General features: G+C 38.9%; 1 protein-coding gene across 1 annotated transcript; it reads right to left on the bottom strand.

Annotated features, from left to right (window-relative positions):
• On the bottom strand, window positions 1-24,645 carry sparc (secreted protein, acidic, cysteine-rich (osteonectin)). Its single transcript, XM_044363677.1, has 10 exons — window positions 24,539-24,645; window positions 13,922-13,987; window positions 13,356-13,439; window positions 10,051-10,138; window positions 7,073-7,194; window positions 5,893-6,013; window positions 4,852-4,985; window positions 3,304-3,452; window positions 1,908-2,056; window positions 1-875 (listed from the first exon to the last, which is right to left on the bottom strand). Exons 2-10 carry the CDS (start codon window positions 13,976-13,978, stop codon window positions 847-849), a joined length of 933 nt encoding a protein of 310 aa, XP_044219612.1. The 5' UTR covers window positions 13,979-13,987; window positions 24,539-24,645; the 3' UTR covers window positions 1-846.
• Window positions 24,646-25,877: the final 1,232 nt, after the last annotated feature.

The following is a 25,877-nucleotide window of genomic DNA, read 5'->3' as shown; positions in this document are numbered from 1 at the left end:
TAAGATAAGATCATCCTTTATTAGTCCCCCAGTGGGGAAATTTGCAAAGATATGAATGCATGCAGAGATTTCCAGATCTTTTCATAGTCTTTTATTCATGGAAAGAGTTCGGTCGTGCTCTCAGTGTCAGTAGAAACATGTTAAGTGTGAGAAAAACTCTCAGCCTGCGAGATTTTCCCCTCATTAAACGTCCAAACAATATATCCTCTTTTATTGTTTCAAATATCAGTACACCTGTGTCCTCGTCCGGGACGTGGACTCTTGTATGGAAAATAAAAATGAACAACTCTAATAGCAGTAGCAATAGCAGTAGTCAAAAGATCAAAAAATAAACAAAAATGACACAAAATCAATCCACCACCAGAAGAGTGCAAAAACTAAATAGTTTTTTTGTAGAAAGCAAGCAGAGGGAACATTTATTTAGAAACTTTATTTTTGACTTTACAGTTTTTGTCTCCTCAAGATAATGTTCAAATTGATCTCGAATTAAAGCCCTGAACAATTCACAACATATATATAATATTGTCAACAACATACATTTACATCAGAGGTCTTTAGTTTTCTTAACTGGGTGTTTTGTTCAACAAACAAGAGAATTGAAAAGTTGCATGAACACATTTCGTGATGGTTAGTACACACTGTGCACATTGCTCTTTTGTAATCTTCTTCTTTTTTTTTTTTAGTGGTATAGGCAGAAAAAAAGGTCATTATTAAAAAAAAACAAAATAAAAAATAATTTGCAATTAGCACCGTTACTGTGATTTGTTTTTTTTTTAACTTAGGGATCAGCACCTTGTCCCGTTAGTAGCGACTAGGAGTTGTCATACTGCTGCTGGTAAGAGGAGCTTAGACGATGAGGTCTTTGTCGATGTCCTCTGCAAACACACAAACACACAAAAAACACCCGTCAGCACGTTGAACAATGTGGGAATAATATTATAAAAACAGAAAACTAATTTAAGTTAGAGTGTGAAAAAAATAAGTGCAGAAGTCATAACTATGTTTGGACCGAAATGTTTTGAAATTATGTTCTAATACACAGTATATCTCATTTTATTTAATAATAAATATTTGACAGCTGACTTTTCCAGATTGTTAAAAAGCAGATGAGTTACTGGAGTGAATATTTAAGTATGTACAAACAAAAAATATGATATTTTCCACAATATATATTTGTGATTTTGTAAGAATGTCCATGTTTGGCCAAGATATGGTCTAAAACTGTTTTCATTTTAAAACAAAATTAAACTTTAAAAAAAAAATTAAAAAAAACTGACAAAATAAGTAGAGTAAAAATGTTTCAGGGCTAAATGACTAGATTTAACTAATAAAACATAATTTGTAATCTTGTTCTTTGATTCCAACTAATGATATTTACTCATAATGATTCATATTAGTGCTGAAACAATTAGTCGATTAGCAATAAATGAATTATGATCATTTATTTACAATTTAAGTCATTTATCAAGCAAAATAGTGAATATCCTCCAGTCCCAGCTTCTCATATTTGCTGCTTTTCACTGTTTTATATTATAGTTAATTGAATATATTTCAGTTTTTGGACTTTTGGTTGGACAAAACAACCAACTGTGGGAAATTTTTCACCTTTTTCTGATATTTTATAGACTAACTAAATTATAATTTATTAAAAAAAAAACACTAGAGCTGCTGTAAATATCCAGACATGACAGACTTATCTCAGTATCTCACTATAAATATGTTTGGTACTTTCAGTACATCACTTACTGTTTTAATGGTATTTGCTTAAAAGTACATCTCTGCTGTCATGTTTGTGATGCTACAATTTATTTTTCCTGATATATTCATTAACAGGAAGGTTTATAAGTCAATAATATATTTGCTGTTTCGTGCTCGTCCTCCTCAGTTTGTGCACAGTCGATACTTACGCTCCTTGATGCCGAAGCAGGCGGCCCACTCCTCCAGGGCGATGTATTTGTCGGAGTCAGCATCGCACTCCTCGAAGAAGCGAGTGGTGCAGTGCTCCATGGGAACGAGAGGAGCGCGCAGGGGGGCGAGCTCTGTGTGGGTCAGGTAGCTGTTGGTACAAAGACAGGAGAATCCGGTTAGACATTACTCAAGCAAAGGCTCAATTCTTCTCTATGATTGAAATGTAGGCATTCATAATAAGTGTAAAGAGACTAAAAAGACTAAAAGAAGTTGAAAAAAACTCATATCCATGTCCTGGGTAGTGTGAGTCTAACACCATGTTCATGTCACATTGTAATCATGAGCAGCCGAGTGGAGAAAAAGCCGTTCACATCTCATCAGAGATATCAGGAATTTCTCATGGCTACAATATCTCCCACTTGGTAGAGACACATCCAACAAAACAGGTGCCAAAATGGCTGAAAAATGCCTGATAATGAAACCTGATATTTACACAAAATTTGCCCAAAAAACAGCCAGAAATATGGCCGATTAAGGCTACGTTGTCATTTAACATAAACAAACTCGTTACCACGGGACCAGCTCTCATTTTTCCCATTCCGCCAACATGACGTGAATGCGGCTTAATGACAAACGCTACCGAGTTGCATTATGGGAAATGTTTTTATGCATATTATGGACTAAAATTCAGCATATCGACCTCTTCTGCATCCATCCGGACTGTTCTTTTTTAAATCTGTCTCACGCAGGCTCACCAACTTTAACAAATCTCCTTTAATGACGACAGCTTAACTATGAGGCAATGCTTTTTGTAGAAATTCAAATTGCACTATGGCAGCATACAGTATTTATGAAATTCAAGGGTTGTATCATCATCAGAAAATCATCCTCACTCATGTCCTGTCTGCTTCAAGTAGATAATTTATCAATCAGATGTCATTTTAAAACTCCTTCTCTTTCATTCTTATACTATCACATTTGCCATCTGTTAGACCGCTGGGAAATTCGGACATTATCGCCAGGGAAGGAATGTGGGATGTGGTTGGTGCATTTAGAGTCTAGCAGCCACATCATCATCTTATATAAAGGGAAGAGCAGCTGGTGAAAACTGTTGGATCCTTCGGTTCGTGTGGTGTTTGAGATCAGAAAACGGACGATCCGCACTGGAAACCAATCGGCTCCCAGTCTGCCAGAAGCTCAACCGCCGGCCTGGGCACCGGAGATATTTTGGTTTTCAAGATCTTACATGTGCTGACTCTGCCACGTCTGAGATTACTGTGGAACCCGAATAACTGAGTGAATGATGTTTTACTTTCTGACTTTTTTTATCTTCAGCACAGACTTTTATTATTTGCTGTGTCAAAGTGTTTTTTTTCTTCCTTTTTTTGTACGTACCCATCAACGGGGTGCTGGTCGAGCTGACCGAACTGCCAGTGGACGGGGAAGATGTACATGTTGTAGTTCTTCTCGAAGTCATGGGCCAGCAGGTCCAGAGAGTGCTCGCCAGCCTGCAGCCTCTTCTCGTTCTCGAAGATCTTCTTCACCTGAAAGATCGGACGGACACAAACCACATCACGAGAAATCAACCCCAAAAACCTACATCACAACATATTTATAGAGAGTCATACAGATCTGTGAGTGGACACATCTAGTGTCACTGAAACATCATCCATGAGCTCTTACGCAGCAGTTTGATGTCAGATACACTGGTTGTGTCAAAGCATTGCTGTACTGAATCAGCCTAATAGCTTGTAAATTGTTCTTAATGTGTTAAACCAGTGTGATGTGGAGCTGTATAAAGCATCCATAACTTCTCAGTCCAAATGAGTTGCATTCTCAAACAGTTTGGATTATGCTGCTCATCAGTCACTTCAAGCATTAAACAAGCCTGGCTCCACACTGAACTGAGTCTAAACAAGTGAACAAATATTTCTTGTAGAACAACTTGGAAGCAAACTTTGGTGTCTAAATTTCAGCTTTGATAAACAGGATTTTGATATCTGTACGTTTTACTTTATATAACTCTTTTACAACTATATGATGCCTGCTCACTGTATTTTACATGTGTATATTAGATTGTGCTTTTTAATTGGATGACGTGTTGCTGCTGCAGAATATAAAATGCTTTTGTTCTTCTTCTGGTTTTATATGATTTTACATTTATCCACCTTCAACATTATGTTACAGCAGTAAATACGTCACATAAAAGAAGAAAAGTAGATTTGAAATGCTGAGTCATGAAGACTAAAAAAAAAACACTTACACATGATTTTATTGCAGCATCTTTGCTCTTACGTACTGTTAAGTATTAAAACAATATGGCTTCCGGCCACCAGTGGCAGCACTGAGCACAGTTTTGATTTAACCTGAGTCGTTCTGACTTTAACCTGCAATTACTGACTTTGTGGCCACCAGGGGGCAGCAGGTGAATATAAGTCCAATATTCTGTCTCTTTTAGCTCTGTTTTTGTTCTCTACCAACTCCTGAGGGAAATATCTGGCTCTTTAACCGCTAAATGCTCCACTATGTTCACCAGCTAGTCTACAGCTAACTGTGTCTGTTTGGTGCTGAGCAGGTAGTGTATAGTGGCTTTTAAGAGCTTTGTCTCTGAAAACGACGGTATGAGTGAACTGCTGAGAGTGAACCAAAACAGTAAAGTTGCGGCCGGACAGATAAACAATGAGCTGAAACTCGCAATAAAGCTCCATAAAGCCGAGGAGAGCTGCAGTTTTTGTTTACATGAGTCATATATTCCACATTCTTCTCAATTCTTATGACTGTCTGAGTAGCTGAAATGTTCGGGTTTCTCGCAGAACACCAAACAGGTACATCACCCAACACGCTGAAAGAACATTAAGTCATTTCTTGCACTAGAACAGTCTACAGTGAGACCATCGGAACACCTCACAAGTGTAAATCCATCTTACGAAGAGGATGACTCACCCTGAGCTTCTGCTTCTCATTCAGCAGGTTGTTGTTCTCGTCGCGCTCGTACAGAGTCACCAGAACGTTCTTCAGCCAGTCCCTCATACGCAGGGGGAACTCGCTCAGCTCGCTGTCCATGCAGGGCTCAATTACTGCAGAGAGACGACACCGTCAGCATCAACACAAGCACTTTAACTCATGATTCACATGTACTAGCCATTAACTCTGCCAATTTAAGAACTTTAACCTAATTACAATTTTTTGAACAAATAAGTGTGCACCTTAAAGTAGATTTAAGTTTAATTTCAGTTCAGTTGTTCCTCTCTGGAGTCACTTACAGCAAATTTGAAGCCTGTGAAACAACAGTTCATTTCATCCTCAAATATCCCCCAAATCCTGTTTTATTTGAGTGTACCGAACTCCACCTTGATCTCCATTTGAACCCTTAAGCCCTGACTCATCACCGCACACAGCGAGCGTGTGTGTCATGTTCAGTTTGAACACTGGAAGAATTGCAACCTGCGTGTCTGAACGGATCTTCCCGCCGCTGAGCCGCAGCCTGCAGGGCGGACATGACAGCCCAACCCGCCCCGTCAATCGCACCGAACGCTAACGGCACGCTGAGAGAGCTTAGCTGAGCTTCTTAGCTTATCATACGGATGAAAGAAGCTAAAAATAAGGGATAGTGAACATGCCACTACATCAAGATGAGAAACAGATAAACAGAAGAAACCACACAATATCAAAACATAAAGGAGAAGAGAAAGAGAGAACAACGAAATTTATAAACTAAAGATAATGAGATAAAATTCCAGGAAAAGTGGTTAGATTAGCTTCAAGATCGAGGACAGATTTTCCTCCAAATCTACATCCCACCTTGTACATAATTTTCTGATACGATCTAAAATATTTCGAGGTGTTGAGTCAGGGCCAGTGGAATTAGAAATGGAGCCGTAACAGATTTGGAAGTGATCCTGTTTACGTGGATAACAGTAACTGTTTATTCAGTCTTTCAGCAGTCGGGCGGAGGTTTTCTGGAAAAGGTTTGTGAGAACTCACATTTGCAGGATCCAATGTAGTCCAGGTGCAGCTTGTGGCCCTTCTTGGTTCCCTCCAGGGTGCACTTGGTGGCGAAGAAGTGGCAAGAGGTGTCGTAGGTCTTGTTGTCGGTGCCGCAAACCTGCAAAACAAAAAAAAGACAACACATATTGATATTTGGTAAATTGTTTCTGTTGTAATCACATGCTGTATATATTTTAACATTATTTAAGTTCATGTAACAGTTAATTCACAGTGTATTTAAAGGTCAAATATGTTTTGAGGATGATTGTAGGTGTAAATACTTTACTGTAAATACTATTTTTGTGTTCTTGGGTGCTACAGTAGTATGTAAGAACATCAGGCTACATTAACTGCTACTGGCATAACAGCCGAGTTGCATTGTGGGTAGTGTAGACACCAGGTTATGACAACGAAGAAGAAGCAATATCTCTGGCTCTGCTGCATTGATTTTTTTTAAAACTATGTTATAGGAGTGCAATGTACTCTTTTAATATGAAATAAAGTTTTTAAATTCTTAAATAATTTTTAGTTGCTATGAGTAGGTATTGTAGGAAAAAAAGAAATGCAGTATATTCTCAGTAAATGCTTTGCAAATATGTTCAGTATGAACATTTTGCAAGTTAGCAGATGTATTAATTAACGTTTCCTCATAATTATACTTCATAGAAAACATATTTGCTCTTATTATTAGTATATAAATGTAATTCTCTAGGAGACAGGGTTGTGAATACAATTAAGACTAAATTAGAGGAAGAAGAAGAAGAAGAAAAGTTTCTCCTCTTTACTAAACTTCACAAAAACATTTTCTGTATCACTTAAACATTGTTTTTCAGGAATTGAAACACTTTTGCCTCAAAAACCATTTTGTAGTTTTGGAAAATGTTCAAATTAGTGTGACCAACATGAATAGATAAGTTGTGTGAAAACCTGAAGTATTTTATAAATAGCCAAGTGGTCACTCTATTTGTCCCAAAATCTAATTATTTCTTTGGTTCATGACCTTATTTCTCACCAAATGTCATTGAAATCTGTCAGTAGCTTTTGAAATCTGGTGCTAACTAACAGCCCGATATGATATGATTCTTTGGTGCTGAGTTGAAATTCTCTGCTTAAATGCAAATCTACAGTTTCAACACACGTTTAAAAAAAATGTTGGGCTGATTGTTTTTGAACTCACATGCTCGAACTCTCCGTCAGCAGCGGGGCAGGTGGAGGGGTCCTGGCACACACACATGGGGGTGTTGCTGTCATCAACCTCGCACACTTTGCCCTTCTTGCAGTGGTGGCTCAGGCAGGGATCTGAAGAAGAAAAGAGTTATAGTCTCTCTGTAATAACGGCGCGAGTCCCGTACACAGACATCATGTCTCAGGTATTTTCCAGTCCTTTAGGGCCGACGTTTATGCCAAAAGAAAACTCAAGTGAATTCATTCATATGTGAGTGGCTTAATGAGGAAAATGACGAAATGACTGTATTAATAAGAAAATTGCCATTAAAGAGCTTGTGTGTGAATTTGACCACTGTTAGGTCATAAAGAAAATTACAGCCCTGAAAATGCTGCCTCATGAAGAACGGCAGAAGGGAACATTCAGTTATTAAAACTGAAGACACAAACTGAGCAGTCACACACACATTTCTGCACTTTAAGTCAAACTCATAATAAAATCACTGTACAGAACAGACATTTCTGGTAATAAAATGCAAATGAATTGAATTTTAAGCTATATTTCAACTAAATTAAAACCTCAAAGCACACTAAAGTGGTCATTTGGGTCCAATAATATGATTTGTGTTGCTTACATGTGGGTAAATAATCGTTCTGTTAGAGGTGAAGGATGCAACTACAGATACAGATACCCAAAATGGTAAAAGACTCTCAGTAACTGGCATCTGTATCATTTTGGACGTATTCACACCTTATTTTCTTTTATCTTACTGCAGCTTTTAATGTTGTTATAGTAATTTAACATGATATAAGCTCATAACCTTTCTTTTTTTAAATTCTACTGATACATTAACATGTATTAAAGATGTACCAGGTGCACATTAATGCATCAGAGTGTTTGTTAATACTTGTTTACTTTTACTTTAATAGAAATAAAAGTGACGAAACAACATTTTCTTAATAATTCCAATAAAAAGTGTCATCAGTTCATAGAGACTGTTGGGTTCACAGTTTTTAAAGTTGATATAATTTATATTAAACAGGTTTTGCTCACTTTTATCTTTCCTACTAACCATCAAAAGATCCCTTCATAATGCACCTTCAGTATAAGTGATGGTTAAAGTTTATGTGAAGCTAATATGAGACCATAGGAACAGACTTTTAAGTATAAAATTCCCCTTTTCTGTTTCCCTGTTGAGGTGAAAATTGAGGGAATGTAAACAGACTGGAAGATATCTGCTTGATTTAATTAATTTGGACGGTTGAAGCCTCATATTAACTTCAGATAAACGGCTTAAAAGATCGTGAGCGTGTCCTTTAAAAAGTAGTTTTCATGAAAACAGTTTACAACGAGTTCTCTGAGTTAAACAGAGTAACAGTAAATGGTACAATAAATGAAAATGCACTGAGGTGAAGGGAGAAATCAGATATACCTCCAAATATTAAGTGAGAAATACGTTTTTATTTTGTTTTTTTCCAATTTGGATGAACCGATTAATAACTTTAAACACATTTATTTGCAATAGAGTAGTTTTCCATTGCAGTATTTGCTACGTATAACTGAAATAAAGGAGTTGTGTATGTTTTACTGCACTGCTCAGGCAGAACAAAATGTCTCATCCAGTCCATTAGTCTGACTGCAGCCGTGTGCAATATGTTTTCCTGCTGCTGCTGCTGCTGCTGCTGCTGGTGCTGCCTGCGGCTGGCTGGTTACTGGGCTGAGCTGCTCCTTAAAGCACGCAGGGTGGAACATGTAATTACAGCCGTCTCCTCACAGAATGAGGGAGTCTGTTATTACGGATGTTTGTTTGCCAGACTTAGGCGTCACCGAACCCTGCAGTACATCACAACCTAGATTTGCTGTAGCTGCAGGCTGCAGGAGTGAGACGCAGCGAATGAAATCAGCTGTTTTTATCCATATGTGTGTGTGTGTGTGTGTGTGTGCCACGTGTGTATGTGTGTATGCATGTATACATCTGTACTGTGGGGTGACGTAATGGACATACTTTTTCAGGAATTTCTATTTAAGTATTGACGTTTTTGACAATTTTACTTCATTTTGGAAGCAACATTTATATTTACGCCTTTACAATTTCCCAGACTACGTATAAATTAGCTAACAAATACAGATTTCTACACAGTTTCATAGTCTTTTATTGTTGTTTAAACGTCCAGATTAAGACACAGAGATGAGTCTTTGCAGTTTGAGGTTCTGAGTTTGCAGCCCGAGAGGATCAGAGCTGCAAACTCTGATTTTAAATCACTTTTAAAAACCCACTTTTTAAAAATCAATGTATTATTTTATGGCGTTTCATTTAGTTTTAATCTTTTTTGTGTGTTTATTCTATGTTCTCCTTTTATTGTAAAGCACTAAAGTGCTATATAAATAAAGTTTATTATTATTAGTAGTAGTAGTATCATTTAATTTCATCTGTAACATTTAAGGAAACAGAAAATACATTTTGGAGCAAAGTTTATATATTATATTTAGTTTTTTGTTTGTTTAGATGCAACATAACTGGACTTTATTTATACTTGTGTTGGTGTTGTAGGTATAATGAGTAACTTTCCCTTCTGCTTTAGTCATTGTTTTATTTTTAGTTAGTTATTTGTTCTTTTAAAACATGTAACATGGTTGCATATGTGCATGCTTAAGTGTTGTGTGAAGAGGAAATGACTTGCAGGAAGCACATATGTGTGTACTTGAATTAATCATGCAGGGCTTAAATAGAACAGAATAGAAGTCTTTCACATAAAATCGGCAAAAGAACACATGACAAAGAGAATAAATATGATGAAAAAACAAAACAAACTATAAATATTATATAAAATACTGTAGAGCAAGATATTGGACTATTTTTTAAAAATATAAACACATTAACATTGTGGGGACTTGCCACAGATTTAGGGACAAATTTCCTGGTTCATATTATGGATTTGAAGGAATTAATGTATGTCAACGTCATCCTAAATAAGCTTGTGTGAACTTACTCTCAGCAGCAACATCTTCAACAACCTCGATGGCTTCGTCAAACTCTCCGATCTCAATCTGCACTGGGTTGGCTCCCACCTCGGTCTCCTGGGGAAAACGAGAGGTCAGAGGTCAGACTGTAAGCAGATTAAACCCCTTGAGTCACACGCAGAGGATTTTAATGTCATCTGGGTGTGGAAAGAGAAATCTGTAACTGTCAAAGAGCCTTTTAGCAAGACCTCAGTCAATATTTCTGAACTTTCTTTTAAAGCACTTTCTGACTTTGGTTAAGCAGATGACTTCCGTGCACGGGTCTATTTCTGCATGATGTCCACTTAAACCAAAAACCGCTTAAATATCCTTGGTTTTCCTAAAAAAAATTTAAACGTCACCACTAAAGAAGGTTCCTCCCTGAAGGCCAAACAGAGTCTGGGAGCAGCGAGACCATAATATCCAACAATAACAAGCAGCTGGATCCACATGTGGTGAAGCTATGAAAAAACGTAATGGCTTCCTGACCGGCTGGCTGGCCGAACCAGTGGCTAAAATTAACAGCTGTGGGATCTCTGGTCCCGCTGGACCTCTGGAGCAGGAAACGATAAAACGTTCACATGAAGCCTCGCTCCAGCGTTTTGGTACGGGGATATTTCTGGTGATTTTTGGTGGTCTTTCCAACGGGTCTTTTTCAGTGGTGGAAAGTAATGAGCACATTTACTCAACTACTGTATTTAAGTACAATTTTCAGGTACCTGAGTATTTCCATGTGATGCTACGTTAAACTTCCACTCTGCTACATTTCAGAGGGAAATATTGTACTTTCTACTCCACTACATTTATTTGACAGCTTTAATTACTTTTCAGATGAAGATTTGACACAATGGATAATATAACAAGCTTTTAAAATACAACACATTGTTAAAGATGAAACCAGTGGTTTCCAACCTTTTTGGCTTTTGACGTCTTACAAAAAGCAGTGTGTAGTCGGGGTCACATTTCACATGTCTATGAGTTGTTAACAGCTCCACCAAATAGTGATTTTTCCCTCTAAACTTCTCACATGCTTTCATTTCAATAAATGATCCAATATTTCAGCAAAAATCAAAGATTAGAGATAAAGTCTTCTTTCCTCTCCCATTAATCATCTCATGACCCCTCAGATTTATCTGCTGACCCTTTGGAGGGGCCCGACCCCTAGGTTGGGAACCACTGGACTAAACTAGCTACCTGTATATAAAGTAGTGTAAACTAGCTCCACCTCCAGCAGCTACAACAGTAACATGCTGCTCTAACACTGATGCTTCAGTATTAATAATCTAATGATGTCATATATAATAATATATCAGTGAGAGGGACCAAACCACTACTTTTATTGCAATACTTTAACTACATCAAGCTCATAATACTTATGTACTTTTATTTAAGTATGATTTTTCATGCAGCACTTTTACTTGTAATGGAGTATTTTTACACTGATATATTGGTACATTTACTTAAGTAAAGGATCTGAGTTCTTCTTCCATCACTGGTCTTTTGTTTTTCCTAAAATGGCAAAAAGCATGAAAGCTGGAAAGCAGCTGGAAGGATTTCATGTTTTCATCCCTTTCTGTTTGATGGAAAGATTAATCAAAAGTCTCAGAGGTAACAAATGGATTTGGGTGGATTTTGGTGAACAGATTGATTAGATTTTGATAATGATCCAAACCTGGGAGTTCAGCCATTAGTAGATGATCCTTTTTTTTTTGTTTTTTTTTTTTAGATGTGACTGCTCTGCTTCATTCAAGTCCAAGGAAAGTGGAAAAGTCTGAAATCAGGGACTTCCAAGTCTGCTGCAAACCAGAACATCTTGTTCTTATACAGGTGTGAAATGTTCAGATTATTTTGACTCAGTGGTTCCCAACCAACAAAAATCTGAGAGGTAATCAGGTTGTTAAAAAAAAAAAAAAAGTCTTCTATTAAACTGCTCCAAACTCTTGTAATGTCTTCTCAGTAGACATTGATTATTTTGAGTTTTACAAGCATCTACAAGCCAAAAAGTTTAGGAACCACTGTTTAAACATATCAAACATACTCTCCTCTGTTTTCATTCATTTAGTGCAACAAACATGCAGTAATTCATGTCTGTAGCATGTTTGTTCCACAGTTGCACTTTCTGCAGTTTTCTCCAAGATTACTCGACGGATCGATTCTTTCAGAAATCCATGAAATCAATGTGGGTCATTGAGCTGTGAGCGCTCACATGAGAAGAAACCACCGTCACATGAACAAATACCACCAAACCTCTTTGGCTGCGGCGCTGAAACCCCAGAGCTCCGTCCCAGATCGGATAATCTCTCAGAGCAGCTGCGTGGCTCAGGAAACACATCACAGACGCCAAATCAAACTCAGATGAGAGCGAAAGAATTTGGGCCGAGTTTCCCAAAGAAATCCCTGATATATAAACTTTGGAGAGCTCCACGGAGCTTAAAAGGATACGTTCAGTTTATAACAATCTGTGTCTTACAGTATTTTCATAGTTTTGGCCCGTCGTTTCTATCAGTTATTATAACACTGCACGCATCAAAGTAACAGCTGAGATCTGGGAATGAGGTGACATCATTACAGAAAGAAACACAAGCAATCAGACTGGTTGAAACTTTATTCAGATTATCCAACCACTTTGTTTGGGTAGTAATTGTATTATTTGCCTTTGTGACTAACCATGTTCCCATATTCCAAGCAATTAACTTGGTAAGTAAAATATTAACCACACTGATAAAAAAATGATGGCCTAAGCCAGAGTTATCCTTTGAATACTGCACATGTTTTGCACCACAATATAAAAAGTAGTTCAGATTCTGCTCCTGGAGGACGGCTACAGGAAATATTTGGGAGATAAACAAGGGGTGGAAAAAAACCCACTATGACAAAAGACAAGCCACCATGTTGAAAGAGTGACAAAAAAACAAGACACGTCTGGTGATCCTTCTCTAATTAGAACTGGTTTATTATAAAAATATGACGTTAATATTTGTGTCTGTTCTTTATCAAAGACCTGTTTGCAGTTTATTTGGTTGTTAATTGAGGTTGGCAAACATGGACGAGACGTCCTGAAAGTGCTCAGATAGAATAAACATTACATTTCTATGGCGACTGGGCCGAATCCACCCGCTAATGCAGCTCATGTGATATTACAGAAAGCTCCAGAACAGCTACTCAATTGACCTTTAAGTCTTTCATCAGCTATTTAGGGTCTCAAGTTGGTGTAATGTCAAAATGTTTTCAGGCTTTTTAAAGACTTTTCAAGTACATTTTGGCAGGTAAAAACAGGATGAACATCTGGACTGACCTCAACAACTGGCTCCTCAGTTCCTGGCTCCTCAGTCACTGACTCCTCAGTTACTGACTCTTCCACGATGACATCCTCCTCAGTCTGAGACACACACACACACACACACACACACACATTAAATTTTTATAACTTGTACGAACATATCAACACACACTTGGATGGTCACAGGAAAGCGCTGGACAGAAGGAAGTCAGAAAAAGATCTCATACACACACACATACACACACACAGCTTGAGTCTTTATACACATGAAGACACAGCCAAACCTACACTCAGGGGAGCAATTTGATTTAGGAAAACAAACATCTTCACAGACGTGCTATGTGAACATGCACACACACCCACAAGTAGATATATATACACAGGAACTCACACACACACGCACAGACAAAGGCACACATGGTAACTGTCACGATAAAACATAATCACACAGGAAAGGTGAAAGGAGGAGACACACACTCAGGAAAGCACACACACAGAGAGGAACATGCCTGTAAAGAAGAAGACAAAGGCAGACCACACACACACACACACACACACACACACACGTAAAGTATACTTACGGGAGCAGCCATGGCGTGGCCAGCCAGGCACAGAAGGAAGATGATCCACACCCTCATCTTCAAAGTCTGTGGAAACAAACAAAGAGACAGGTGAGATAACTTCTCTTTCATTTAGATTTTCTTTTCATAGTCACGCAAACATCCCCAAACATTCAAATCCAGTAATATTGTTTTTTTTTTATGATTGTTTCTCCCCTTAAAGAGACACGTTCCTGATAGTGTGAGCAGAAATGAAGAGGACAGACACCGATACAGGTTTTTCTCAGGCTGTTCTCTTCAATCTGTGTATAAATACCACGACTTTACACTTTCAAATTGCGTGCAGTACAATTTTGCATGCAAATGACCAATTATGGAGGCCTGGAACTGCTGAAAATAAAGCTGGCTCTCACTTAAACCATGTTTTAGTTTATTTTCCTATTTTAATTCATGTCTGCAGCGCCTGCTCGGGCTGATTCCACTCAAATAAAATCAGAATTAGAATCAGAAACATCTAAAGTCTAAACAATAACCAACTCTTCTCACGTCATGAAGCCCTGCAGGCGTTGTGAAGATAACAGAGGCATCTGAATGCAACACGCAACACCACTCTCACTACTGACTAATGGAAGCTCTCCAATTCCCCAAAACAAAACCCTCAGTGTCTGCTTTGTTTACTGGCAGGTCGTGTTGAAATTGGTTGAAGCTGTTTGTGGTTTTGTTGAAAAAGAAAAAAAAAAAACACCCAGAACATTATTTTGTCTGCTGAATGAATGATTTCATCAGTCAGGAGCGCTAAAATCTGAGAGCTGCTGTCGACATGCACAGAAGCTGATTGCACTAAATTAGGCTTCAGACAGAAACACGAGGCCTGGCGAGTGTATCTTCCTGTCGTTTGGATGGAAACAGGCATGTAAACAGCTCCGTGCAGCGTTTTTTCCATGACCCGAGGCATCATACTTTCACTCCTTCTATTTTTCCACCGTACCTGTTGATTGGAGAATTACTGCGCTTTCCATTTGGTCTGTTACAGTAAATCTCTAAACACATATTTACATTTGTAAACCGAAGACAAATATGTAAGAATCTGACCCTGATGTGGGTGTTATGTGTAGCTGGATTGGTGGAGCAAGGCATTAACTCTGCCGGGGTTAGAGGTTCAACTCCCCACTGCTGCCACTTCTATGATACTTAATGATAATAGGAGGTGATTTGGATAAAAGCATCCACCAAAAGGCTTGTAATATCAGATTTATAAATAAGAATAAGCCTCCATGTGCATTTACTTTGTCCATGTCAGTAATTACAGTAATGTTCGTACATATCCTGGATTTTTCATTTAATGGGAGAAAATGGCAACAAGATTACTATGAAATAGAGGCCACCTGATACTGGACTAGCAATGTTTATGAGGTTGTTGTTTTTAAATCAATATGTATTTTTGTTTTTAACATAAAAATACGTTTTTGTTAAGGATCAATTTGTTTATGAAAGAAGTTACGCCATGGTTTATTCACCAAACACTGTCGGCCATCTTCTATTTTTGAGCCGACTAAAGCCGGTTGCTACTGGAGATGAGTTGTACGACATGTTTTAATTTTGATGGACTTGCATTGAAGCTCACGCTGGTCTGCAACTCGCTCTGTGTGTGTTCTTAAAGTTAATAATTGTTATGAAAGAACCGTGACCAAAATATGTTCTGAGTTGGAAGTTTTATAGTTGAAAAATAAACTCGTCATTGCCCTCTGGTGGACAAACTATGTAATCACAACACTCTCTACCTCCTACCAACATATTTTTGGCATTTCCATACTTTAATTACTTGTTTCTTTTTTCCAATATATATATATATGAAATAAGCATAAATTGGGTAATACGTCTGGTTGGGTTCTTATGAAAGATTTTTATTTGTATTTTTAGCCATGCTAGCAGCGTTGCTCTCAGGTCGTTCCACCATTTTGGTCAAAACTGAAATATCTCCTGGATCATTAGTAATGACTTTAGTGCCTTAGCTGTACTTTGTGTTTAACACTAGTTAGCAAAGGTTAGCATGCTAACATGCTAAACTGAGACAGTGAACATTGTAATCATTATAGCTGCTAATCATCAACATCTTAGCATAACCACTGTGATCATGTTAGCAAGCTATCATTAGCTTACAGCCCAGCTTTTTAGCACTACATGGCTGTAGACTATTTTATTAATACAAATAAAATCCTCTTTAATCTACTTTGTCTATTTTTTTTTTGTGATTTTGTGGGGGTTATGTAAGAAGAAGAATGGGTCTTTGGTCATAATTTCATCGTCTGTTTCGAGTCCACGTGCTACAACAAGCTCTTTTTCATCAAACCAGTTGGAAAATATGACTTTTCCATACACAGACAGGTATAGATTTCCTTTGAGATAAAATGTGGCTGCTGTGAGATGAGAGTTCCCTATCTGTCTATCTGTCTTCCTCTCTTCTCCATCTAACTGTCTGAGCATCCATTGTTGGGGACTCGATACGTAATTCTCTGCTTCCATCTCCCTTGATCATGTCTCATCTGAAGGACTAAATAAGGGTTCTTTTGTTTGGTAATGGAGCATTACATTGCTTGGTCTTTCTCTCTCTTTCTGTATTAGTTATCTCCCTCTGAACCCCCATAGAGTCAGCTGTTTCACGCAGACATCCAGAAATAATCTCTGACATCAAAGGACGTATATAGGGGTTAGTTCAAGTGTCTGGTGAGGCTGCCTGCAAAGATCAAAAATTCTCACTGTTATTTCATTCACTCCATTTCCTTTTTATATCATTGTTTGCATTTGTTTTGGCTGGATATCAGAAAGAACTAGAATTGGCCTCAACAACCCCAAAACAACAGGCTATATCTCCTGTGTGTCTGTATCTGTTTTTGAAGTGTTGCTATGAAATTCCTCATGCAGGCCAATAAGGCTGAAGTGAGCTGACACGGTTTGTGCAATATACTGAACGCTGCAGGGGATCAGCGGGGGATAATACAATTTACAAAACAGAGCTTGGAATAGTTTGAATTCCTGGACCTCCGATAAGAAGGCAACAGGTTCAAACCAATGATATATTAATAAGAAAATAATCCAATCTTCTTTTGGAAAGTTGACCTTTGGAAATTGCTGCAATTATCAGTTAGGACAAGGAGATGAATACCTTTGCTCTCAAAAACATCGCCTTGAGACTTGATATCTTAAGGGGGTGGAGGAACACTTTGTTCAGTTGGCTGCTAGTTGTCCTGAAAAATGCAGGAGGGCCTCTCGGTACAAAGCGTCTGAAAAGGGCTACATGTTTGGACAGATGCAGCGAAAAGGGTAAAGTTTGCATACAGACGACCCGAGTCGGAGGGTGTTGACGTTATTGCGTGAGTTGTTTGACAAACCCCCAAGCAACACACGAGCTTTCTGTCTACTTTCTTGACTACAGAGTTTTATTGATTGTTTGCCTGTAGGCACATTTTTCCTCCGTTGTTACTCTCAAAATAGTTCATAATTGACTGACATGTTGGAAATTTGGTGTAATCAAGTTGTATCATTCATTCTTGCAGCGAGTTTGTACAAGTTTTATCATCAGATAAAACCCTCAGAGCGTGACTGGAGAGACTCCAACAGTGATACACTTCAAAACTAACTGCAATGCTGACATTTTCTTACATTATACAACTGATTTAAAGCAAAAGAATTCTCATAATTTACACAAATCCTGTAAGTATCTACAATTTGTACTACGTTAGTTTATCATCCAGGCTTTTGAGATTTAGCATTGTTTAGAGAAAACTTCTTGTGTCCTCTGAAGGTTGAAACGAGGTCAGTTTTGCATTCTTTTCACACCATTCAGCGACAGCACAGCAGCTGCATTCAAAAGGTCAGAGAGGATACGAGTGTGTACTGTGTGATACTGCTGAAAGCTCCAGAACATCTGCTAAATGGACCTCGAGGTGAGATTGTTTTGTCAAGACTGAACTTTCAACCTAAACTTTTAAGTCCTCAGAATCATGGAAAGTTTGAACATCTACAATTCGTTAGTAACTGAGCATCTCAATTAGTTGATGAGTACTGTTTGATATGGTAGAAAGCTCTGGAACAGCTACTAAATGGACCTTGAGGCAAGATTTTTTTTTGTCACGACATATGTGTAGTTTTTTTACCTCTATTTAATTTTTGTGGGATAACAAAATATTATCTTGTGATTTTTGACTTCTTAGTAAAAATACTTTTTTGAGGTTTGAGTTTTGAGATGCTAATTTGTTCCATTTTAAGCTACTTTTACTTTATCTTTGGGTTAGTTAGGGTTAGGGGTTAGAGTCAGTTAGGGTTAGGGTTAAAATGCTTCCTACTTTTTTATGTGTTAACAGGCTGATAATAATCCAGTAAATCATATCTTGGATCTGCATTCCTGTTTTGATGTATAGATGTGGGAGCCTGTTCCTTTGATGCTGGAGAAAACAAGACCATGACTGTAAAAAAAAAGCCCCTTTGAATCCCAGATAGGCTGAGAAAACAAGAGATTCTCCTCTGTCCCTTAGCTGTTGCTTCTGCAGTGAGCAAGACAAATGGATGAATACTGTGGTTGTACTGGAAATCTCCTGTGAATAACCTCTGATTGAAGAGAATAAAAGATGCTGGCTGTTGCATTGTTTTTTTTGTCCTGTCAGAGGGAATTTCAAACTCTTCAGTGCTTAATTCAGCATCAGGACTTTTACAATGGTGACCACTGTTTGTGAAGCTCCAGAGATGTCGGGCCAAGAAGTCATGAGCGGGCTTGGACGTGGAAAAATACAGAAACTCTGGCAGAGGACGCAGACAGTGACGTCTCCAAATAACCTGCGCACAAGGAAACTTCTCTGTACCTTTCAAAGAGCTGAGCTAAAAAAAGGTGTTCTGCCTGACGGGAAATTTCATAAAAAGAACTTCTGACACACTTATAAGTAGCGTGTCTGACGGAGAGCAAGCAGAGCTAAATGAGATCGCAAGGAGAGGAAAATAAAAAAAAAAAAAAGGTCTCATCTCCAAAAGGTGTTTGATTTGGAGGGACACAGTGTTCCCGTCGTATGTCTGCTTTAACATATTCCTATTTGGTCAGAGAGTCATTCGGCTCGGGTTCAGGAAGGCGGAGGCCGGAATGAACGACGTAACAGCAAAACAAATTATTTTATTTGGAAAGCTGCTCTCATAATCAAACAGGGTCGAGGCTAAAGGGGAAACTTCAGGCTCATAAAGGGGCTCTTTTTCCCCTCAAATGTATTTAATTTGGGAGGTTAGTTAGGTAAGCAAGTGTAAACTCTCTACGGAGGAAAACAACCTGCCGCAAATACAGATATCTCCCTCACTTTCTCTCTAATATCTCTCTCTTTTTTCCTGTCCCCCTCTCTGGGCCTGTCTCCTTTTTTTCCGTCGCTCTTTAAAGGGGAACAGATTTAGAGGAATTCTTTCTTCTTCTTCTCCTCTGTGACATAACAGGCGGGTTTGGAAACCTGGAAAAAAACAACCTGTAGCAGTTTGTCTGCCAGAAAAACAGTGCCGACAAACAACACTGGCGTGCAAAGGACTGTGAAGAAGCAAGTATGCTATAAAGGCTCCGAGAACCAACAGTGATTTCCTCTGTCTGTATTGAGTTCTGTAGACTGGGGACTGTTATGAAGAAGGAAGATCGAAGTTAATGAAATACCGTCAAAAATGCAGATTTATGGGCTCATGTTACAGCTGTAAAATATGAAGATTTAACAGTTTGTTTCCTGGCAAAGAAAAGCTGAATGTTTGAATCCAAAATCCAATAAAAAAAAACATTCCAGCAATTCCTCTACTGTCTCCGTTTTTCATGACAGAAAGAAAGATTGAAATTCCAAGAAGCCATCAAGAAGGAGATGAAGATCACTTTTCAACTCCAGTATCACTTGTCTCAGAGCTGATGCTGGTTGAGTATTATGTCATAACAAGAGGTGACAGTTGGACGTCATGTCTCCGTGTCTTCAACAGCTTCTTCACTGCCCCCTCCAAACAGCAGACATTTCTGGAAAATCATTCCAGATGTGGAAATTCCTACATGAGGAAGAAGATTCTTGGCTTCCACCATTTGGTCTTTATGAGGGACTGATGCAAACAGGTCAAACAGGTGTTGTAAACCCTGTCAAGAGAGTCCGGCAGTAAAGCCTCGCTAAGCCATTTGTGTTCACTGAGTAAAAACACTGTCAAAAAAACGTAAACTGTTGTCAATAAATCCCCGAGTGACCGATGGTAAATTATCATTTAATGGCCCTTGGATTTGGTCTGTTCAAACAAATTAAGGCTGCATGGAAAAGGTGTAAATGTAAGAGTGATGTCTACTCTGCTGCTCCAAATTTCACTTTTTAACACTAATCTGTATCGTTCTGATCAATTCTGCTTCACTGTGATTTCTTGATGTTTTGCTATTATTACTGAGATTACTGAAAGAAACTTAAGGCCACTGGATGCCTCTTTACAACTGTGCAATTTTGTAGCAAATTGATAATTGTGAGAGGAACGTGGTGAGATCTTTGGTCATCTCACTGTGAGACACCGATGAGTGATGTGTTGCTTTGGCAGTATGGCTTTTTTATCATGTTTTAATATGCAGTTCTTTGGCGAGGAGCCATGATATAACACCTTTTGGTCTTTTCATAGACTTCATTGATGAGAACAAGAACATACAGTAACACCATTTCTATCCTTTAAAATGAATCTAACAGCAAACAGTCTGGATCAAATCTTTGAAATCTGATCTGTTGTCATTTTTCCTTGTGAAAAGTTTGTAGGTGCAGATGACAATTTAGGAAACCTGCCCAAAAGATGCTGAGCACAATGAAAATGATTGCTGGAATGCAAAAAAACTGGCCAAATATCAGTTTACTATTAGAGAAACAGGACTCAATAGCTAAGTTAAGCTCTGCTACAACAAACTTTGACTTTAGCTGACGTAGTTTCCAGGGAATGTGAGCTCCACATCGATGAAAGGTTTCACTGCTTTGATGTTTGAATATCAAACTCCTTCAAACCAAACTACCTCCTTCTACTCGACCCGCAACATGACACCTGACAAAGTCATTTCCTCTCTCGAAAGCACGGGAGGAGGAGGGGGGGAAATCCCCTCAAGTTAGCTGGACAAAGGCTAATTTTCAGAGACACCAACAGTCGTCCCTATCACTCAGGAAACACTGTGCACAAAGAGCACAAACAAGAAGAGGAGAGTGGATAAGAATGGAGGAGAAAAGTCAGCATCTGTGTAACCTGAGGTCCTCGTCACCTGACCTCTTCTCCCCTCCCCCCTTCCCCTTCCAGTAGGACAAGTCCCCAGGTTCTGGCTTTCCACAGAACAGTTTCCCTCCACATTGTTGTTGTCTTTTCAAGTCTTCTCTGTCTGAGGTCTCCACTGTGGTTTGAAGCCAAAATATATTGTAAAGGGTCATTGTCTCTACTACAACGCTGTGTTGTTGTGCAGTCACTAGACGTGTCATTATGATTGATTTCAGACTCTCTTGAGTCTTTTTCAGTGAATCGCAGCAGAAAATTATGATTTGCTGTCTTTCATTTGGCTTTGATCACATTTTTCTTTCATCCTTGCTCTTCTCTGTCTTTGTGGCTATCATTTTGATGTTGCTCTCCTCTTTTTCCTCCTTGGACAGATCAAGATTCAATAAAAGTAATTTGCTTTTTAGATGTTATCAGTCAAAGTCTCTTGGGTGCAGATTTATGGTTAAAGTACATTTGTCATCTCCAGTGATCAGTATCACTCTTTCTGTTGTATGTAAACTCTATGAGGTCAGGAGACATTGACTCTATGTGGTCAGTATGGCAGCCAGCCAGCAGGAATCTATGTAAAAATAATTTTGGCAATTTTGCTATTATGTCTTCCTAATGGCAATAGTTCAAGCTTCATAGAAAATGTAGGTTTAGCTGCACTTTAATCACCGATAACACTGATTTAACCAGCAGCTCAAGAAAGCATCTACATTGTCTGATCTTAATACTGTCTGCTCATTTCTTCCTGCAACACAGGAAGTCTGTAATCAATTGAAGATGAACTGTTGAGTCAGCGTGAGTCTCGATCTCCACCCACAGAAAGTTAATGGAGCAGAAAGTAGCAAAGGGCATCACTTGTCCCGCTAACGATGCCTGATTGATAGGAAGTGTTAAGAGACCGAATGGAAACACATCTTCAACCTGAATAAGTGAATCAGTCACTTCACTTTCTCTGAGTAAAACAGTAACTGAAGAGTTCAGACAGAAATTTGAAGTCACTAAGATTTTTCCACTTGAGTAGGACTGAGTCACACTTGTGTTTTTCCAATCCTCTCTTACTTCACACGTAATCTTTCCCATTTACTGTCTTGACTCTCTCTTCTTATATACTCTTAGTCTCTTTCCTTACTTTCTATACCTTCATTTCTCTTGGTATTTCTCCTCTTTTCTCTCTTGTCTGTTTGGTATAATCTCTGTCTTTCTCTTTCTTTCTCTCGCTGACACTAAACTCCGGGTTTTCTTCTCCACGTCGAGCCCAGACAGCAGTCCTTCCTGTCAAGGGGATTAGAGCCTTTCTAGAGATTTGCCAAGCTGGCCTGATATTTCCCAGTATCCCTTCCTCCACCTCCACCTCCTCCTCCTCCTCCTCCTCCTCCTCCTCCACCCACTTCGGTCCAGACCTGCCACCTCAACAATTAACCAGCCAGAGACACTCTGTCTCTACCTCGCTCATACTAATGCGGACACATTGTCCTGCAGTCTTTCCACAGACAGCTGGGAAAGATCCTCGACAGGTGTGACAAACACGGAAAAACAAGAACTTCTTTTAGACTCAAAAGAAAGACAGAAAGGAGGAATCTGCGTTGCACTGAACGTCTGTGGAAACACAACTTTATTTCAAACTCTAGTGGAGATTGAAAAGTTTTCAGACATCAAAATCAAAACACTTATATGTGAAGCATGTGATTCTGCCACCATGGGCATTGATATGCTGCTATAACAGCTTCTGCTCTTCTGGTTTCCACCCAGTTTTGCACCCTGTCTGCAGAGATTTCCTCCCATTCAGCCACAAGAGCCTTAGTGAGGTCAAGCACTGATGTTGGATGATAAGGCCCTGGACACCGATGCCAAAGGTGTTGGATGGAGTTGAGGTCAGAGCTCTGTGCAGGCCAAACAAGTTCTTCCACACCAAACTTGGAAAAAAACATTTCTTTATGAAGCTGGCTTTGTGCTTGAGGGTATTGTCATGACGAAACAGGGGAGGGAGGGTCAGTTGCCACACGATATATCTTGGATTTCACTTCATTTGAACTAAAGCCTCGAGCAAACCGTGACAAACAGCTCCAGACTATTGTTCACCAACAGTACGCGAGATTTTTTTTTTGTCTCTTTCTACACATCTCATCTCTCTTTGGGTGAACATGAGTGACACTTGAAGGCATCTGAACTAACTCACTCAGAGCGTTTTAAACAGCTGGTAACCGATCGCCAAGGCAACCCGCATTCCTTTACATGGTAGTAATCAGAGAGGGGGGAGAGTTACAGAGGGGAGAGATATTTGTCTGAGAAACGTTCCCGTTTCACTCATCAGGCTTTGTTGGAATCCCATCCTCCCCCACTTCTACACCTCCTCCTCTCTCTCTTCTTTTCTTTCTTTCTTTCTTTCTTTCATCCCTCTCTCTGTTTGTTTCAGTCACTTTATTTGCAGGAGTGTTTCACAGAAAAAACTCTGCAGAAGTGCATTTACAAAACTGAGAATCCTCAAAAAAAAAAACAAAGACATTTCTGCATCCAAACTCTTACAGTGACTTTTTTGAAATATAAATTACATAAAAACACAAAAAGTTCATAAATTAAAGAGCATATATCAGCGTTTCTGCATCTCCCTCCTCCCCTAAGCCTTAACCCACAAGCCCTCCTCCTCCTCTTCTTTCTCCTCCTCCTCCTCCTCCTCCCCCTCCTATTGCCGATGTGGCACACAATACCTCCACAGAGAATTAATTCTCATAATCACAGCTTGTTTACCTGCAGGCAGTGATTTTCCTCGCAGCTGTTTAGCGGTAATGACAGGGGAGATTGTTGACTGAGGTTTGAGGTCGCAGCTACTTTTAAATCAGGTGTCACTCAGTTTAAAGTGTGTTTCAAAGAAAGTTTAAATAGTGGAAATCAGTGGAGGAATTAAGAAATCAACACAGACAACCATGCAGGCAGTTGTTTGCATGGATTTTCAACACTGGGTTGAATTTTAATACAGTAGCTGCTGAACTTTATGTGTTAAAACCTTGCAAAGAAGAGACTTTGAGGCTTGGTTTACTTTTGGTCACACTGACAGAAAAATAAATGTGTAGATTTGTTGCAACTGACAAAACTAATCTGACTTGATGTTAGAGCTTAAAAGTACAACTTCTGCAAACTCTTACGCAAACACAGAAGTGTAGTTTTATGGCCTGATGGCACTTTGCCACAAAAAAACTAAAATACAAATTAGTATATAAGTAAATAAGTTCTTAAAACTTAGATCTTTCTTTCCCCTAAATGCCCTCAGAAACCAAATCTTGCAGTTACAAAAGAGTAAAATCTTAAGTCTTTTTCTACACGTCGCTAAAGTCACATGATAAACAGTCAGGAGATGCTGTGCAGAGTGAGAGCTCTTACCTTCAACTTTACAGAGCAGGGAAACCAGGAGAGAAGTCAGCTGTGTGCAGGGTTGCAACAATCTAACAGCTTCACCACTTCACACAGAAGACATTTCCAGTGGGATGTCCCAGTTAGGACCCAGACCCCCCCTCCCCTCCCCTCCCCTCCCCTTCCCCCACCACCACCACCACACATACACACACACACACACACACACACACATACACACATATACACACTCTACTCAAACCTCCCATTACACCCTCCCACAAATGTGGGCAGGGCCTAATGTTAACTCTCCGCTCTCACCAAGCGACATCCCAGTCTGGACAAAAATCTGCAGTCTGGGAATGAAACTTTTTCTGGATGTTTCTTCACTCATGTGTACAGCTAAAGATAAGCTTTTTATGGTTGTTAAAAAAGTGCATTATCTTTCTTTAAAACGGTCACACCTATTTCAAAACATAACATTTTAAAGTAAAAAGAAAAGCAAGAATAGTGATAAAATAAAATAAAACAATTCTAAATTACAGATTCTGTAGGGATGCTCACTGAACTTTTGGCACATTTAACCACATGTATTGATAAATGATTTATAATGACAGTGACAGTAGTTTGTTTTAAATGATGAAGATGAGGAACAGGATGGTGGCACACACAGGAACAGTGCTGCATGAGCTGCGAGGTCATTTTGGCGTAGCTGCCGCATTTGGTGTTGTAGGATCATCGCATCATCATTTCCTCACACATAATCATCAATCAATACACTCAGCATCACAAGCTCTCCATTACTTTTTGTAAAATCACAACTTCATCTAATAGAATTTTAAAAATACTAGAAAAGCAGCATTATCAAATTAATTTTGAGCCAATCATGTGTGCACGGAGGCAACAGGAAGTCAGTCACAGGACTCTACTGAACATGCTCTATGTGCCCCGAAATGCAGAAGCATGCATATATAACACTGTATTTACAGAATCACACATGTGTGTGTGTCCACACTGCTGTCCACATCTGTGTTGGAGTCTGTCAGGGCTTATATGTTCCAAAAACAGGACAACAGATGCACATAATATGTCAAGTGTCTGCGCACACTGATATCTCCACATTAGAGGTCTTTAAGGGTCCTGAAATGACCTGTGGGAAACCAATTCAATTCATTCATTTTGTGTCTGCGAAATATTTATTGTACTAATGGCGTCGGGGGTTCAGATTTGGTCTGTTTTGATTCCAGTCAGTGACTTTTGTCTCTCTCTCTCATTTCCTGTCAGGTGTCCACTATCGCTATCTAATAATTGGCATAAAATGCCCCAAAAAGTGATTAAATAAAGGTATTTATGATTATGTTTAGGAAGT

This window comes from Thunnus albacares, chromosome 10, assembly GCF_914725855.1.
Source record: "Thunnus albacares chromosome 10, fThuAlb1.1, whole genome shotgun sequence".
In the NCBI taxonomy this organism is placed as follows: Eukaryota; Metazoa; Chordata; class Actinopteri; order Scombriformes; family Scombridae; genus Thunnus; species Thunnus albacares.
Note: the sequence above shows the minus strand (reverse complement) of the source record. Positions and strands in the feature narration are given on the sequence as shown.

What these genes read in the sequence shown, in the direction of transcription:
- sparc (XM_044363677.1), bottom strand. Translation starts at nt 13,978, where the DNA reads ATGAGGGTGTGGATCATCTTCCTTCTGTGCCTGGCTGGCCACGCCATG. An exon ending in TGAAGATGTTGCTGCTGAGA is followed by an intron (nt 7,195 to 10,050) that starts GTAAGTTCACAC and finishes TTTCTTCTTCAG; the next exon opens with ATCCCTGCCTGAGCCACCAC. An exon ending in ATGAGAAGCAGAAGCTCAGG is followed by an intron (nt 3,453 to 4,851) that starts GTGAGTCATCCT and finishes CCGATCTTTCAG; the next exon opens with GTGAAGAAGATCTTCGAGAA.